The sequence below is a fragment of the Centruroides sculpturatus genome, unplaced genomic scaffold (genome assembly GCF_000671375.1).
Source record: "Centruroides sculpturatus isolate CEXI.00-Female unplaced genomic scaffold, Cexi_2.0 scaffold586, whole genome shotgun sequence".
Classification (NCBI taxonomy): Eukaryota; Metazoa; Arthropoda; class Arachnida; order Scorpiones; family Buthidae; genus Centruroides; species Centruroides sculpturatus.
This window is the reverse complement of record NW_019384796.1, coordinates 31585-48189: the sequence shown is the minus strand read 5'-3', so window position 1 is coordinate 48189 and position 16605 is coordinate 31585. Positions and strand designations below refer to the sequence as shown.

The 16605-nt window shown below is 26.0% G+C and overlaps 2 protein-coding genes across 2 annotated transcripts in view; one reads left to right on the top strand and one right to left on the bottom strand.

Annotated features, from left to right (window-relative positions):
• Positions 1-1307: 1307 nt before the first annotated feature.
• Positions 1308-1969, bottom strand: LOC111629404 (venom peptide SjAPI-2-like). The gene is made up of 2 exons (XM_023373302.1): positions 1835-1969; positions 1308-1614 (listed from the first exon to the last, which is right to left on the bottom strand). The coding sequence occupies exons 1-2, from the start codon at positions 1902-1904 to the stop codon at positions 1439-1441; spliced, it is 246 nt and encodes an 81-aa protein (XP_023229070.1). The 5' UTR covers positions 1905-1969; the 3' UTR covers positions 1308-1438.
• A 12394-nt stretch (positions 1970-14363) lies between these two features.
• The window catches only part of LOC111629395 (alkaline phosphatase, tissue-nonspecific isozyme-like), a 7674-nt gene continuing 5432 nt past the window's right edge, over positions 14364-16605 (top strand). The window contains exon 1 of the mRNA XM_023373290.1: positions 14364-14439. Within this exon, the coding sequence (XP_023229058.1) occupies positions 14379-14439 (61 nt within the window). The 5' untranslated portion in view covers positions 14364-14378. The remainder of the gene's footprint in view (positions 14440-16605) is intronic.

The following is a 16605-nucleotide window of genomic DNA, read 5'->3' as shown; positions in this document are numbered from 1 at the left end:
TTATTACACAAAATTTAAGTAAAGCTTAACATGCCGATGTTGCCCCGGTCTCCCCTATACATATTAATTATTAGAGGATAATTACATATAAATATTTATAAATGCTCAGATACAGACGAATATAGATTATTTACCCATTTAAATTAAACGTTATGAAGTTGCTTGACAAATATAATGGCGCATTGTATATATTATTTTATAATTAATTAATGTTTTATTACTGCAAATAACTCATAATTTAACACGTTTTCGTAATTAATTGATGAATTACAGATTAATAATATAATTTTAATTAAAAATAACACTATTAAAACGTTATTTTCTATTTAGAAATGTGTGTATTCGAATAAATAAAATTTTAAATAAGCTTCGATGAGAAAGTTATTAGCCTATATTTATTTAAGATAATCACATTAATAATCATATTTTTGTATTGTTTGTACACAGGGTATATCAGGAGAAAAGGTAAATGTATGGGATGGTAGATGAATAAGACCATGAGCATGTGGTGATTTATTATTAACAATGATACAGAGGTATGAATATTTCACAATTTGACATGTCGAATGTAAATATAGCAGCTATGGTTGCACTTACACTCCATTGCACTCGATGATCCATGGTAGGTTCTCCACGATCCAAGAGTGATGATATCAGAAGAGGTTCACGAAATATTTGTGTGTAGTTAAATCATACTCAACGAGTGTACTGTACATGTACTGACATTTGTGCATTTTCCGTTTGTGCTTTATGCACATTTTATTCATCTTGCTGTGCATAATCATTTCCCAAAGTATTACCTTCCCTTCTGATATCTCATGTATAATTTGTTTTTATCAGCCAATAATTTTCGTTTTAATAAAATTAGTTCATATTCAAAAAAAAAGTAAGTCGTATATTCTCTTTACATTTAAATAATTATTATAAAAATGTAAAAATTATAATTTAAATGACCATTTTTGAATTTATTACTTTTATTTAAATATTTTATTTTATCATATTTAATAACTGAATTGTTCTAAATAAAAGAATAAGTACAATGCTGTTAAATATAGAGAAACAATCTTTGAATTTTTACTGTTTCTACTTTAAAAATTGAATTTTATTTAAATTAAAAATTTGTATAAATAACAAATTTGAAATTCGGTTATTTAAATTAATATTTTTAACAGAAAATTATTTTATTTAATTTTATTAAACTTATATTTTCCAATAGAATGTATAGAATCTATTATCATAGAGAAATCATTCGAGATTATTGAGTAAGAATAAGTTTAAAAATTGAATAATTGCAGTTGAGACAGGAAAAAATGTTCAGAATTAACGATTTATTTATCAAGATAACAATTTAGATTACATATTGAATAATAATATTCTTATATCATAAGACTACATTTCATTTGAATCTTTACAAGTAATGAAATAAAAAAAGTAATTTTTAGCATTCGGAAGGGCGAATACATTTTTTAGTAGCAGATCTGACAAATCCAGGTTTACAAGCGCATCCTATGACACATTGTCTAGTGCAGGGTTCTGGTTCGTTCATGTAATTAGTACAGTCAAGAGGACAAGCAGTACCACATGAATCAAACTCTTCGTTTTCTCCGCATTGTGCTGTAATAACATTTCTTTTAATAATATTATTATTATTCAAATTTACTCAAAAACATTTATTTTATTATCATCTTATTTAGGATTAACTAGTTTATGCAAATATAAGCTTCTTGCACTATTACATACTATAACTATGTATGAATTGCATAGTTTATTTAATAAAATTTAATATCTGTGATTTATATAATTAAATGTATGTAAATATAAATTATTCACTTACTTGTGGTAATAGCTGAATTGACAGTTGATGCGACGATGATAAGTAATGCGATGATCAGGAATGTCTTCATGTTGATTCTAAAATCGCTTGTAGAAGTGACTGGAGAGCAATTCTAAATGTCGCTTTTAAAAACAAATTTTTACATTAAAAAATTCTAAGATAATTTTTTTAAATTTAACTATGTCTGTTAATTCAGATATTGTTATCGTTCTATTCCGGATTAATTCTTCTGGTCGTAGATAAAACTTCTATCTGAACACAGGATTAATTCCGGTGTACAGATAGAGGTTTTATCTACTGTAATTGTTAGGATGTAAAGCTAAAAGTTACTTCTGATAAAAATAATATTGATATTTAAAAAAAAAAACTCATTTAAAAAATAATTAGTAAGAATCACTACATATAATTCTATAGTTTTATTCTATATTTAATTATAATTACTACCTACAATTCTATAACATTTTAAAATTAAGAAGATATTTTTCTCTATTAATTTATAACTAGCTTAAATAAACTTTTGTCTTAGTTGAAATTACTCTAATTTAGGAATTTCAGACCTATTCCAAAGTTAGATTTAACTCGCCGACCCAATTTTATATCAATATAAAATTACAATACTGTATATAAAATTCAAATTATATGTTTTACTTTATTAAACTTTAAAGATATATCTATTATTATTTTTTTATTTTTATTATATATTTAAATGTAATAAAAATATATGTTATCTACCTCAAATTAGCAGTGGCTTGTCCCCCTGTACATCATACTTTTCCTGATAACAACGTAATCGTGCTGGTCATTTATATATAACTCCATTAAGGGGAAAAGTTTGAATTGAAATAACGTGGCTTTCTCTTCATACCAAAAGTTTATATATAATTAATCGGGACCTCTTGCCCCTAAGATTTTTAAATCTTGTCTTGACTTTCATGTATCTAACTTTGTTCTCGATATTAAAGAAGAACAGACAAACGGTGGAATTTATTTTTTTCAAATTGCAGCCCAATAAATATAATATAATACAGTAATACCCCGAACTTACGCGATAGGTGGGACCAAGCGGTAACCGCGTAAGTCGAATTCGCGTAAGTCGGGGTATAATTTCGCATATAAATACATACAAATAATTTTTAATTGGGGCCGGAGACTAAAGAAAACAATAATTTAGAAAAAAATGTTTAATAAAATGTTAGATAATACATATGTATAACAAAGTAGGCCTATATTATTTTACAATTTTTCACATTTACTTGATTATTACGCCATAATTTTAACATTGTTTCCATCTCAGCGATAATACTGTGACGTTTACGAATGATGCTTGAATTTAAAGATTGAGCATTTTTCACAGCTTCGAGAATTTTTTCTTTGCCTTTTATAATTGTTCTGACCGACAATTCCGGTAGATCAAACTTCTTTGCCAATTCACAAATTTTCATTTTTGTATCGAAGTCTTTAATAATGGGTACGTTCGTAAAGTCAAACGAGTTAAACGCGTTAGTAACGAATCGTTCGAAAAGTCTAACGAAATAGGAATAACGATGACGTCATTCTCGTTTAACTCGTTCGACTTTACGAACATACCCAATGTTAACTTTACATTCCAAAGATAAAGTTTTTCTTTTCTTGTTTGATGCAGAAGAATTAGTTCTACTTCCTTTGGATGACATAGTAGAGTCTCTCAAGTCTCCGTAGATATAACAAACACAGAAATAAATAACACAAAATAAATTGTAGCTATGTGTGGATTCTGCGCGACACATCCGAACATGTAAGCTGAACAATAGTGTGGGGGGAGTGAGTAATCAAGGGTTGCGTGGCGCTCAAACAAAAGACGAATCGACGAGATTTGAAAATCGCGTAAGTCGGGGTAGCGTAAGTCGGGGTATTACTGTACACTATATTCATATCTATTTTTATCTATATAACGTCTATACAAACTATTTCGTGTTAATGCTGCTGTAGTTCAACTAAAAAACAATACATTTAATTACTGTATGATATATTTGTTAAATTTTGTTAATTAATATCAAAATTATTAACTAAACATAATTAATGATATGAACGTTTATAAAATTATGTTAAAAGCACATTTCCTATCATAACTTCATAATTATTCACATAATTTAATTTGAACGAAAACTGGATGAAAAATAACGATAAAAAAATTTATTTATCAACTCCATTTTTACTTAATGAATTATAAAATTTCAGATAAATCAATGATTAATTTATTATTTTAAAATGTAATTTATACAAGGAATTTAAAATATTTAAATCATTTTATATTCGATTAAACGATTTAAATATTTAACATTATTAGATCCATAGATGTATTTCTATGTATCTAATAATGTTCTAGACTTTTAAGACACTTTTATTATCTATAAACTTAATAGTCTAATTTCGTCTCTTTTCTTTTTTTAAGAATGACAATTCAGAAGTTCCCATGCTAAAGTGATTACGTGTGTCCCATATAGAATTTGACTGAGTGCAGCTCCACTTGTAAACGAAATCACATGCGAAGTTCCATCCATCTCAATTGGCACATTCAAAATTTATTGCACATTTTTTATTACGATAATTTAAAACTCAACTTTCAATGTAAATATATTATAAACCAAATAGATATAGGTAATTCTAATATGATGAAGATTTATTTTTGTTATGTTTTGGGAGGACTGTCCATTGCGTTTCTTTTAATTTTTTTTTTTTTTTTTTTTGGTGTGTTGTTGGCTGTTGATAACACTGCTCTTTCCATTTCATCTAATGCTCATCTCTGTCAGGAGTGAAAAATTGATAATCTTACATCCTTTTCGGTTGTTAATCTATCTCATTTAAATTTTCTATCGAAGCTCTCTTTCGCTCATCATTGTAGATACGTCTGTACTTTCGACAACTATTCACAAAATGTAGTTCGAGTATATCTGCCGAATTTTTGCCTATTGACCTCATTTACGTCTTCCTATTTCCAACATCTGTCTTCTTCTCTGGCTATTTGGATTTCTTTCCATGTACTTTTTTTTTGACAAGATTGTTGATCTATTTCTGATGTTTCTCGTTTTCTCTTTTCAGTTTTGTTCCAATACAGGAATATTTTCCTGTAGTTTTTGTTTTCTCTGGTTGGAAGTGTGGACCATCTCTCTACATTTATTGCATATTACTACTAAGTATTTCTTAGCGAAATTCTTCCGCTTCAAACATCTAGGTTATTGAGCATAACTTAACTATACTGTACTTTTATGTGACACTTTAATCAATGAACCGAAAATCCACAAGTAATATGGAATAGGTTTTTCTGTACTAAACAGAACTTTCGATGTACATTTCCATATTCTGCTTTAACTTTCTTACATTTGACAAATCGTTAAACATCTTTACCTCTTTTGCAGTCTTGTAGTTCAGTTTTTATAAATACCTATCATTGTCTCTATTACAGGATACAAGCTTTGAATCCAGGAAAATAAACGGTATTATCTTTCCTCCATACTCGAGTAAATAATCAAAATTTTCCCTGCAATTTTCGATAAGGTAATGATGTCTTTCTTTGACTACCTTACGACATTTCTCACCTCCTCATCGATCTACAGTAATTTCTTGAAAACAAATAATATAAAGATTACCATACTGGAAGCTTAATCCTTCTTATTGTAATAAGAATATTTTCATTTCAATTTCTGTATACAATTTATCTTCAATTGCGTAAAGTTCAAATTTACCTCATTCAGAATCAGAATTGTTGTATTAATGTAACAAAATTTTAGTTTTTAATTGAATAATTCGTTCTGTTTGAGGAATATTTTCCTGAAGAATTATGATTTAATTAAATTTACTAAATTTTCTAGATCCAATGTATGTTTCTGTGCAAATACGAACATGTTTTGGTATGTGAAAATCGCTTGTTTTCGCATTCTTGAAACATACGTCATGCTTCGCTTATAATACCATACCCTTGCATATAAGAACATGCTTACCTGTGACCTCTTGAATTTGCCTTATAACGCTGCGCCGCCGTGTGAAGGTAATGAAATGTAAATATAGTTTATCAGTAAATAATACTTTAAATAATAATAATAGTTTAAATAATACTTCCTATACTATAAAAGTTTTTAAAAAATAGTGAGTTTTAGATACTTTATGAAATGTAGTTCTGATTTTGAATGCTCTTATACACGGAAAAACGTATAGTAAGATGCATTTGCATTAAAGGATTTTACCATTCTTCAAGCAAATGCATCTTAAAATGTTATTCATCTTGGTTTAGTTTGGTTTATTTGTAAACGTCTACGCGACACATAGGCGATCTGCAAGGGTGAAATTCTTTTATGGGAAAACAGGTCCTTATTTAGGTGTTAGTTTATACAATTGTGTTAATTTTAATTATTTGGTTGTTACTCGGATTAATTTAGTTATTGAAGCGTATTACCATGTAATTTGACATAACCTTTTAATTTATCAATCGATAACTTTACTTAATTTCGTAGAATATGAAAAACTATAAACTGGAATAATAGTTTTTATTTAAATGAAGTTTAAATATTTAATTATTAATGTTATTTAATAAATGTCGATAAATAATTATTTCATCAATTCATGTAGAAATGTTGAAATGTCAATAAAAACTATAAATGCAAGGTGTTTAAAAAGTCACAATAAATTAAAAATTCATAGCAAAATGGGTCCGCAAATCAACCATTTCCGAGATGAATAGGCCGAGTGGAAACCACTGAACACTGTATTTGGTCGTGGGTTGTCGCCTCGCCAATGGACTGGCTACATGGAGTTTTTCGGATTTTCTTCACGTGCCTAAACAGATAAATAGTGGCCTAGAGGATAAAACCACTAAACACTGGTAGTTGGTCGTGGATTCGTGCCTCACTAGCAGGCAAGATGCATGGAGTTTTCGGGTTTTCTTTAGGTATCAATTAGGGGCCATCAAATTTGCAGCATTCAGATGAAGAACGTAAGAAAATACAAACCGCTATGGTATTTCTTCAAATAGAATATTTCGCTTATGAAATACGTATTTCTAAGAAAGTAGACACTTCGACAAGTTTGTAAAAAATTAAAATAAATTTTAAATTATATTTATGAAATTATCACTTATTAAAAAATTAATCATTCGATGAATAAAAAAAAAGGATTTAATTTAATTTGCAATAAAGAAAATTCTAATTTGCAAATTAATTTGAATTTTTTCCCTCAATTTTTAAACGATTAAATAAATAATAAAAACTGAAATAAAATCAAAAAATAAATAATTTTACATAATAAAGTCCCACTTCCTCTTCTTCATATGAGACTTGAACCAGGGATCTACTTTAATTCAAATCCCGTGGAAAGAGGGGAAAACGTTAAATCTTTGCATCTAGTTGTTTTATTATTAAACAACATATAACATACCATTTTTTTTTTTTTTTTGCATTTATCCGCTGAATATTAAAGAATACAAATAGATATCTTGAATTTTCTATTTCCGTTAAGATGTTTCATATAATAAACTGATAATTTTTGTTTTTATTCTTAAATCTCTATAATTAATACTCAAGTGAATGTTTGATCTTATCTCGATAATTATTATTTTCTCAATGAACTTACTAATTAATATTACGTAAAAAGAAATACAATATAAACAGTTATTATCAAATGTAAGGTTTTTATTCTGCTTTTATAGATATAATTCTGTATAATAAATTTATTCATTTAATTATACATTGTCTCTACAAGTAACTGTAGTAAACAAAACAAAACTATTTTTAATTCTCAGTATTATATATAACTTATAAATCTTAGATTATATTTATATTTTATCAAATAAAAAGTCTTTTTTTTAATAACAAGGCTGACAGATTAAAACACTAGTTTATTATTCTTCCAATTAGTCTATTTAGTATCCGACAGATGGCGCGACATAATACCCTAATAAAATAATTTCATGCGTTATTTCCAATGTTCACAGCATTGGAAATAGCATGAAAGCATGAAATTAGTCTAGATCATACTAATATAAATTATAATACTTTAAATTCAATGTATAAACCAGAAATTGTATATATAAGTGTTTAAATAAGCGATTATCTTTCTTTAATAAAGGTTGCCATTTTAGTATNGGTAAAATTTATTCAAAACAATCTTAGATATTGAGGCTTAAATTTTATAATTCAAAGCTACAGTAGAAATCAATTTAAAACTGATATTTGCGACGTAGAAATTTTATATAATAAATCAGAATTACCGTACAGAAACAGTTGTGTATGTTTTATAAATGTGAAAAAGTTCGATGCAGTCCATCATGTTAAAAATATTAAATTAAATAACAGTATTAATGTATTTTATTTTAAGATTTGTTAATAATTAGAGTTAGTATGGAGTGATTATAATATATAAAACCAAATTTCTTTTTTAGAAAACATGAGATAAGTATATAAGAATAACGTATTCCGGAAGTTGATAACATAGATTATGAACTTCCGGAAATGTGGTACCCCCCTATATGAATTCCAGAGAGTGCTATTCATTACCTTTAAATTAGATAGACAAACAGGAAGTTCTTTTTTACTATTTGTTTTACTATATTAATTTATTAATATATTGAAAAAAATAAACAAATTTAAATAATAAATATTAAATACATTGCTAACATAAGTTATATAAGATAATTAAGTTCACCAAGTATTTAGAGTATTCGAATTAGACAAAAGTGATATTAGCCCATCTCTAATTCGAATATATTAATAATTATAGAATTCTGATGTAACAATTAACTGTATGTAATGATCAGTATGTTTATATAACTTACACTTTATCTTACTAATTATGTAAATACAGATGTTTAGATAATTAGGAAGACAAAGCATATAATATATATATATATATATTATTTTCTTCTGAGCTTTTAAAATATGGTTAAGTTTACTTTTTTATATGAAAGTAGAATGGTCGAGACTTAAAGGCATCAGCCTACTTCTCTGGGGAATCCGGAATCGAATCCGGGTGGCAAAATCTTCAAAAATATCTCATGTCTGGTCCCATTGTGGGCCTTGCCAATCCATAATGGGGATATTAAAAAGATCTTAGTGTCTTCAAGACGGAGAGTCAAGTATTTTATATAAATTTATTTCTTATATTGGGCTCTAGGAGTTTCACTCCGATCGTCTTAAGTGGTTCAATTCAAATGTTTTTCATCGGTTTCTGTATCGTTTTAATTTATAAGAATTAGCGTTGTATATCGTAAATCTGTCAACAACGGACAGTGAGGAGAATATAAAACTGGTCGTTGTTAAGAGGTGGTCGTTATTGAAGGTTTGTGTATTATAAAACATAAATTATCTACTTTATTTTAAAATAACTTTAATTTTTATAGTTCAAGATTTAAAAAATAGGAAATATAATGCATTATTTTTTCATTATATTCTTAATTTTTTATTTATATTATGAATTATTGCAAAGTTTCAAAAGTTGGTTATGCGTAAAGGAAAAACTGAATCCTTTCAAGTATTTGAAGAAATATTACAAAAAAAAATTGACTAGATATTACACAATTTGCATAAAACTTGGATTTCGATAAGATAAAAATCATGTTGGTAGCAAAACATGTTAAGTGCTCTCTACACTCTAATCCCTTCTTGCATTCGACAAATAAAAGATTTCACATCAAATATAAAAAATAAATATTTTTCTTACTATCAGTCGTGTATCCTACTCGCGGGTTCTAAATTCAATACGTAAAAAAAAATCAATAATAATAAATGATACCATGACTACAAACAAGTCGGAGAGCAAATGTAAGCAATCAAAATTATTAGAGCGAATGCAGAAGCGTACGTTTTAGTTTCTTATATTTCATACGAATTATATAGCAATATTTTAAATTTTAAAGATCAGTATATAAAGATTATTAACTCGCATTTACAAATAAAGGATTTGTTCTTGATAAATTACGTACAAAAATGATTATATCGATGAAATATTGTACTGTGTGACACGAATTCTCCCCCCCTTTCGAAAATACAAGAAAGGAATTAGTGTACAGTACCATTTCTTTGTTGAATTATTTCAATCTGAGTCATTTTTTTTTTGTATTTAATATCTTTATCTCCGTGTATGAAGTGTAAAGTGACTCCAAAGTGAGCTCTACATTCCCTCTTCTGGATGGTAGAAGACTCAAAGGGGAGATAGAAGACAAGGGGTGTGGGAAGAGGGGAACAAAAATTCATTTTGAAGTAAAAATATGTAAATATATGTAAGAAATATAGGCAGTAAAAGGGGACAGTATTTAGAAAATTTTTGTGGAAACACTAACAGATAGGGACAAATCTAGAAAAGCAAGAGGTATGGATGATCGACCCTCGCTTCATTATTTCTTTAAAATAATGTTCATATTTTATTAACTTATTTTTAACATTACTTTTTAATTTTTAAGTTAAAGTTATTATTGAAGTAATAAAATATTTATATATTGTTTGTTTTATTATACGAATTAATAACAGATCCTCTATGATCTGTTGCTTTTGTTGTTTGTATATTGATTTAGTTAATAAATCTTAAAATTTCGCATTAATAAATGAAGAAAAATAACATTACAGAATAATAAAACATATGCAGGTATAGTAGGCCTACATAACAGAATTCTATTATATAAGAATAATATTCACATATAAATGATAATAAATCAATTGCTTCGAAGTTCAAATTTACTCTGTTGTTAGACGAAGATACCGGAAACAAGTACCTTTTAGAGTGGCAATAACGGAAGATACATCACTTCAATACTTAGCAAGGAGGCGGGGAGTATCCACGAGGGGTGCTTATGGTGCTGCAGTGTGCTTGATACCAAATTTTTTTACTTTAAAATAAAAATAAATATAATAAGACATATCGCATGAGGTAAATAATTAGGCAAGTAAAGTAATTCTAAGGCAAGGGTGTAACATTCTTCAAAATTTGATAGGAGTGTGCCATCACCCTTATTCTCAAAATTCTGGATACTTCACTGTAAGGAGACACTCTTTGATATACAGACTAGTTAATTTATAATAATAAATAAATATTGTACTATAAAATACTCTAAAAAATATAGTAATTGACGTCGACAATAAGCCTAATTTTAAAGTAAATTATTGCTACAAATCACTCATTAAAAACGTAAATTTACAATTAAAAATAAATATAAAAATCACGAGAACATTTTAAAAAGCACATAAATAAAGTAGAGCTATTTTTATCACAGTCTATTGTAAAGGTAATTAATTTTGACTTCGCATTCTGTCTTGAAATTTGTTTTATTATACTTGACTATTCGTGCTTTTGAAGTTAATTAATTTTATTCCTACGAATATTTTTAACTGTAAAATTTAAAAATATTCCATTTATATAAGAAAATTGCAATCTTAAATACAAATAAAAATTTTATCAAATATTTATTTGAATAAATAAAATTTTTTTAAGGAAAATATAAATAAAACTACAATCGAAAAATACATCTGAATAAATTTATTTACTTTTTACTCATATTTTATATTATTCTAAAAAAATAATAGAAAAAAAATTATATATCTGCCTACACTATCTATTTATTCTTTCATTATTTTCTGCATGATTGATCATCTACAACATTATTTTTATGATATATTGTAAAGTAAATCAGTCTGTAACATTATTACAGTGATGATTTATTACTATTTCATAGTTTAATATATTATAATTAGTTTAGTAAAGAAATATATTGATAAACATGATTTCACTGCTGAATAATTTATATTTTCCTCTCAACACTCTTAAGTAAAATTGGTAACTTTTTTTGTGAATTTTCCTGGCATTCTTTATTTGTTTTCTTCCTTAATAATTTCTACCATTACCTTAAGTCTCCAGATTGGTTTGGAAGATATTAAGAGATATCTCCCGAATCAATTGTCCGATTTTCCTGAAAATTTCTAGAAAACTTCCTCCCTAATACATAAATCTCCATGAAAAATTTCAGAAATTTTTAACGAAAAGTGTAGGAGTTATTAAGCTTCAAAATGGGTAAACGAAATTGTGCCCTCCCACACACACAAACCGATCGCCATACTTTCCCTCTGTTACAGAAAGTAAAACCAAGTTAAAAATTCTTTAAAATTTATTTTTTTAAACAAGATAAGTCAAGTAATGAAGCACACAAAGGAAAATATTTTACAGGAAAATCTATTTTGGCGTCATTAATGTAACACTTTTTGCCTGATGAGCTATTAGTAATGATTGGTTACATCATTCTTTATTAATTAAATAACTTACCTTTTAAAAGTTAATCATGCAATTTTCATTAGGGAGATCTGAAATTATATTTTCTTTCAAAACATCTTTCATCTAAATTCTACATGATTTAACATTTATGATGTTGCCAAAGTCTCTCCTTTTATGATGATATAATGACGTAACTGAGAATTTAAAAAAAAAAAAAAAACTTTTCCATTACTAAAATCAAATTTGAAGTTAAAAAAAAATATCCAGTACAGTTATGATTTTATGAAATTAATTATTTTAAATCAGATTTAAAATAATGAGAATATTTTTGTAAACATATACACGTAAATCAGCTTATGTCTCTAATGGTTTAATTAAATTTTCATGAAAAATTGATAAGAAACATAATTTTTTCATCAGATAAGAATCTATTGTTTATTATTATCATCATTATTTTTTTATCTATAGAAATATTTACGAATAGACTCGCTATCTTAGACTTAATCACTCATTAAAAGTAGTCTATTCATGCTATGGAACCTTCCTCGTCGGCGATATCAACGAGGAAGGTTACAATTTGCAACTATATTACACTATTTTACTAGTGTAATGGCTAATAAAAAAGGAAAGAACAGAGAAAAGACGCAAATAATGTTTATGCCAGAACAAAACTTTTACGAATATAAAAAAAAAACCTGTTAAAGTTGTTCTGTTCTGGAATAAATATCCTTTGACTCGATTCATTTAAATCAAAAATTATTGTTGGATTTGACGTATCCTAATGCTATGATTCTACTAAAGACCGTAACTTTCTATAATTTCGTAATACGATAATAAAATAATAAAATATAGAAAAAAAATGAAAGAGAAATGTCCAATATTATTTACGAGGTAGGGCCTAATTCAAAATTTTCTTTTGTTTTTCATTCATTTTACTTTCCCGTTATATAGAAAAGCGATCGATTAAAAAAATCACCCTCAAGATTTTTACATTTTTAGACTCAGATGACTTTAAAACGTCGAGAAATGCAAAAAAGTTGGGGATTTTTTCTGTATGTAAGGATGTTAGTATGTGGAGGACACGATTTTTTCACTCACTTTGAAGCATAATAACTCCTGTGCGTTTTGTCTAAATTTTTTGAAATTTTGTAAGGATATTTCTGTATTAGATAGAAATATTTCTTGCAATTTTCAAGAAAATCGGACTATTGTTTCTGGAGATATGGCACCATCCCCTTAATATCTCCCGAATCAATCTGAAGTCTTTAAGGTAATGGTAGGAATTATTAGGGACGAAAACAAATAAAGAATGCCGGGAAAGTCTATCAACAATGTTTTAAAAATAGAACTGAAAAAATTCTTAAATGATAATATTCACGATTTCACTTAAAAATAATAAAAAATTTCTGATAAATCAAAAAATTTTTATCTAATTTATTCGGTCGCTGTTAATTGTTAAGTAAAGAGCTTACATTCTTTAGTCAGAAATCTAATACTAAATTCAGTTTGAATCCCAAAGACCTTTATATATTTAAATAGCTTAACATAGAATTTTTTAAAATCATTTTCCAATCGTTCTAAAAGTCTCTTGAATGAGAGGAATGAAATCTCTACAGCATGAAAATTGCCATGCTTGAAAGATTATAGTTACTTTAAATACATTTATTGTTAAATAAAAAATATTTTTTCTGATAAAAAAAATTTTAAAATTTACTATTACTATATACTAAAAACTTAATTTAATTAACTTTGATAACTTCTATATGCAAATTTATATAGTATCATTTACTTATATAAATTTATACATATTTAATTATATTGTGTGTATATAAAAACATATTTTCGTTTAAAATTTATATAAGAATAAATATTAATTAATTAACAAAATTAAATTAAATATTTAATTTAAAAAAATGCATATAAATTCATATTTACTTGTTATCTATTAGGGTAAAAGGTGAATGTTATTAAAAATTTTTAGCAGCTGCTAACTAAATTTATTGGTTATTTAATTAAGCACTGTGATAATTTCTTTTTTTTAAAAAAAACGAACATAAATTTAAAGAATATTTAATAAAATTTAAATTCTTTATTAAAAATTTCATTATCTTATCATCAATTTTAACATATAAAAATAGTATTTTTTTTTAATTTTATATTATTAAAATGCATGTATTTATGAAACCACGTGGATATTTTAAAACTGATATTTACTAAATTCGAAATTTTCGGGTGGGGGGGTTAGAAAAGATGACGTCAGCCAATCCATTTTCTTCATCTGAAGATGGCGCAACAGTCAATGGCTCAGAATTGACGTTACATGATGTTGTGGTTGCACGTAGTTTCCTTGTGGAGCTTGACGAATCTTATTGAAGGTCAAGGTAAAAAAATATTTAAAAAAAAATAAACATTTATTTTAAAATAAATTTAATAATTTATAATATTTAAATTATAATTAATTTTTATTTTTAATTACGCTCATTTTTATATGTACCAAGTTTTACCGTTTGTTACTTTGTTGTCTTTTAATTAACTTTAAACTAGTTTTTTTATGTTACTTTTTAAATTATTTTACGTTAAAAAGTTATATATTTTAGTATGTTTATTATTAAAAGTTCCAATTTAATTATTTATTTTACTTTATTTTTTTTATTTATTAATAAACTTTCTGTAGATATATTTTTCTTTCGTAAATGTTTATTTATTATTGTTATTATTATTATTTTCTAAGTAATAGATGTTATACTAATTTATTATAAGATTTATAAACAATAATTTGTAGGGAAAAAAATTTGAGAATTTCAGAATTTCGTCTGTCAGTAACGCAATATAATTTTAGAATTATATTAAATAAATTGAAAAATATTTACTTTAGATTTTATTTATAAAATATAAAATCGAAAAAAAAAATTGGAAAAAATTCAATTTAAAAAAGTTGTTTAATCATGCGAAAGAAATCAAATTTTAAGATATTAAATTATATTAAAACAGTATTTTTAGAGTAAAATTAAAAATAAAATAAAATAAAATAAAATAAAAATGTAATTAAAATAAATTTAATAATGTTTGTTAAAAACGAAATTATTGGATTAAATCGTGAATTTATAATTAATAAATTATCAAAGGAATATATTTTTTTTTATGTTTTATTCTTAAATAATTACTTAGAGAAAAATATGAAAAATTATTTTTAAAAAAATATAATAATAAATACGTTTCTACTATTTAAATATTACTTTTTTTTATTTCTTATTTTATTTCTTGGAGTTAACGAGTTTATGAGATTAAAATAATGAAAATCTATAATTGGAAAGTATGACAAATGACAAGCAATTTCACATTCGACCAAACAAAATGAAGTAATTTTTCAAAAATTTAAATCATAATAAAAGGCTTTCAATCTTAACTCTGTCCAATTTATCGAAAAAAAAAGAAAGAAAAAAGAGAAAGAAAGAGAAGACATTATAGCAAATCTTCATTCGTCTTCCTCTTGAGGTTGAACAGATGAGGGATGCTGAATGGTGACATAAACAATTAGCGAACATGCACGCGCCGTGACGTAAACATTGGAGTAGCTTAGTTATAATCTGTGATCTGGTGTCCATTAAATAGACAGATGACGTATAAACAAATAGGAGCACGGATCTTTTCACTACTTGCCCTTTACTTAAGATAAATAAACAAAAAATCTATCGTTTCCTTTGTAACTGTTAAAGTATATCTATTGATAGAAGCGATTCTCTATGAAACTACGAAAGTAATAACTGTTGACTGTTTGTTATTCTACTACTACTACTACTACTATCGATTATTTGATTGAACCTATCTTTTCTATTCCTATTTGTGATTATATTTATAGTAGACTATCGTATAATTTTAACGGTTGTATCCTTAGAAAATCGTCTTAAATCGTGGCCTTTATGACATAGAAGACGTGTTAACTATCCTCCTATTAGTTAATTCGTCGTATATCGTGGTAATTTATATTTTACACGAATTAAATTAAACAGGTTTAATTACTCGTCAACGAATTCTCGTGGCTTTGACGTGTAACGGAATTTATACACCTTTTTTTTATGTTGTAAAAAAAGTAGTATGTAGTTAGATACAATTCAAAGAAACATTCATAGCGTGACAAAAATAGCTTGTCTCTTTTCTCAACGTTTTATTTTTCTTCGGTAGATTTTTTTTACCATTTCTATAAACGCTATAACAGTGATTTAATCCGTCTGTGTGTACGTCTGTCCGTAACGTTATAGTTTTAAACTTTAAACTAATTTATGTCCTTTTCGTATTAACCAAAGTAAGAGATAATTATCCGACAGCTCTAAATTTTTATTAATTAGTGTAATAAATTAGCACGAATAATTAATAATTAATTACAATGGCTTAAACACGTGCATATGTAATTACAACGGCTTAAACATGAATTAATATTTTTTAATCAGACTTTTTTTTTATAATTATTTATGTATTTAACAAAATATTTATTTTAATTAATAATAATAATAATAATAAATTATATTTAAAATTATTTAAATATTTAT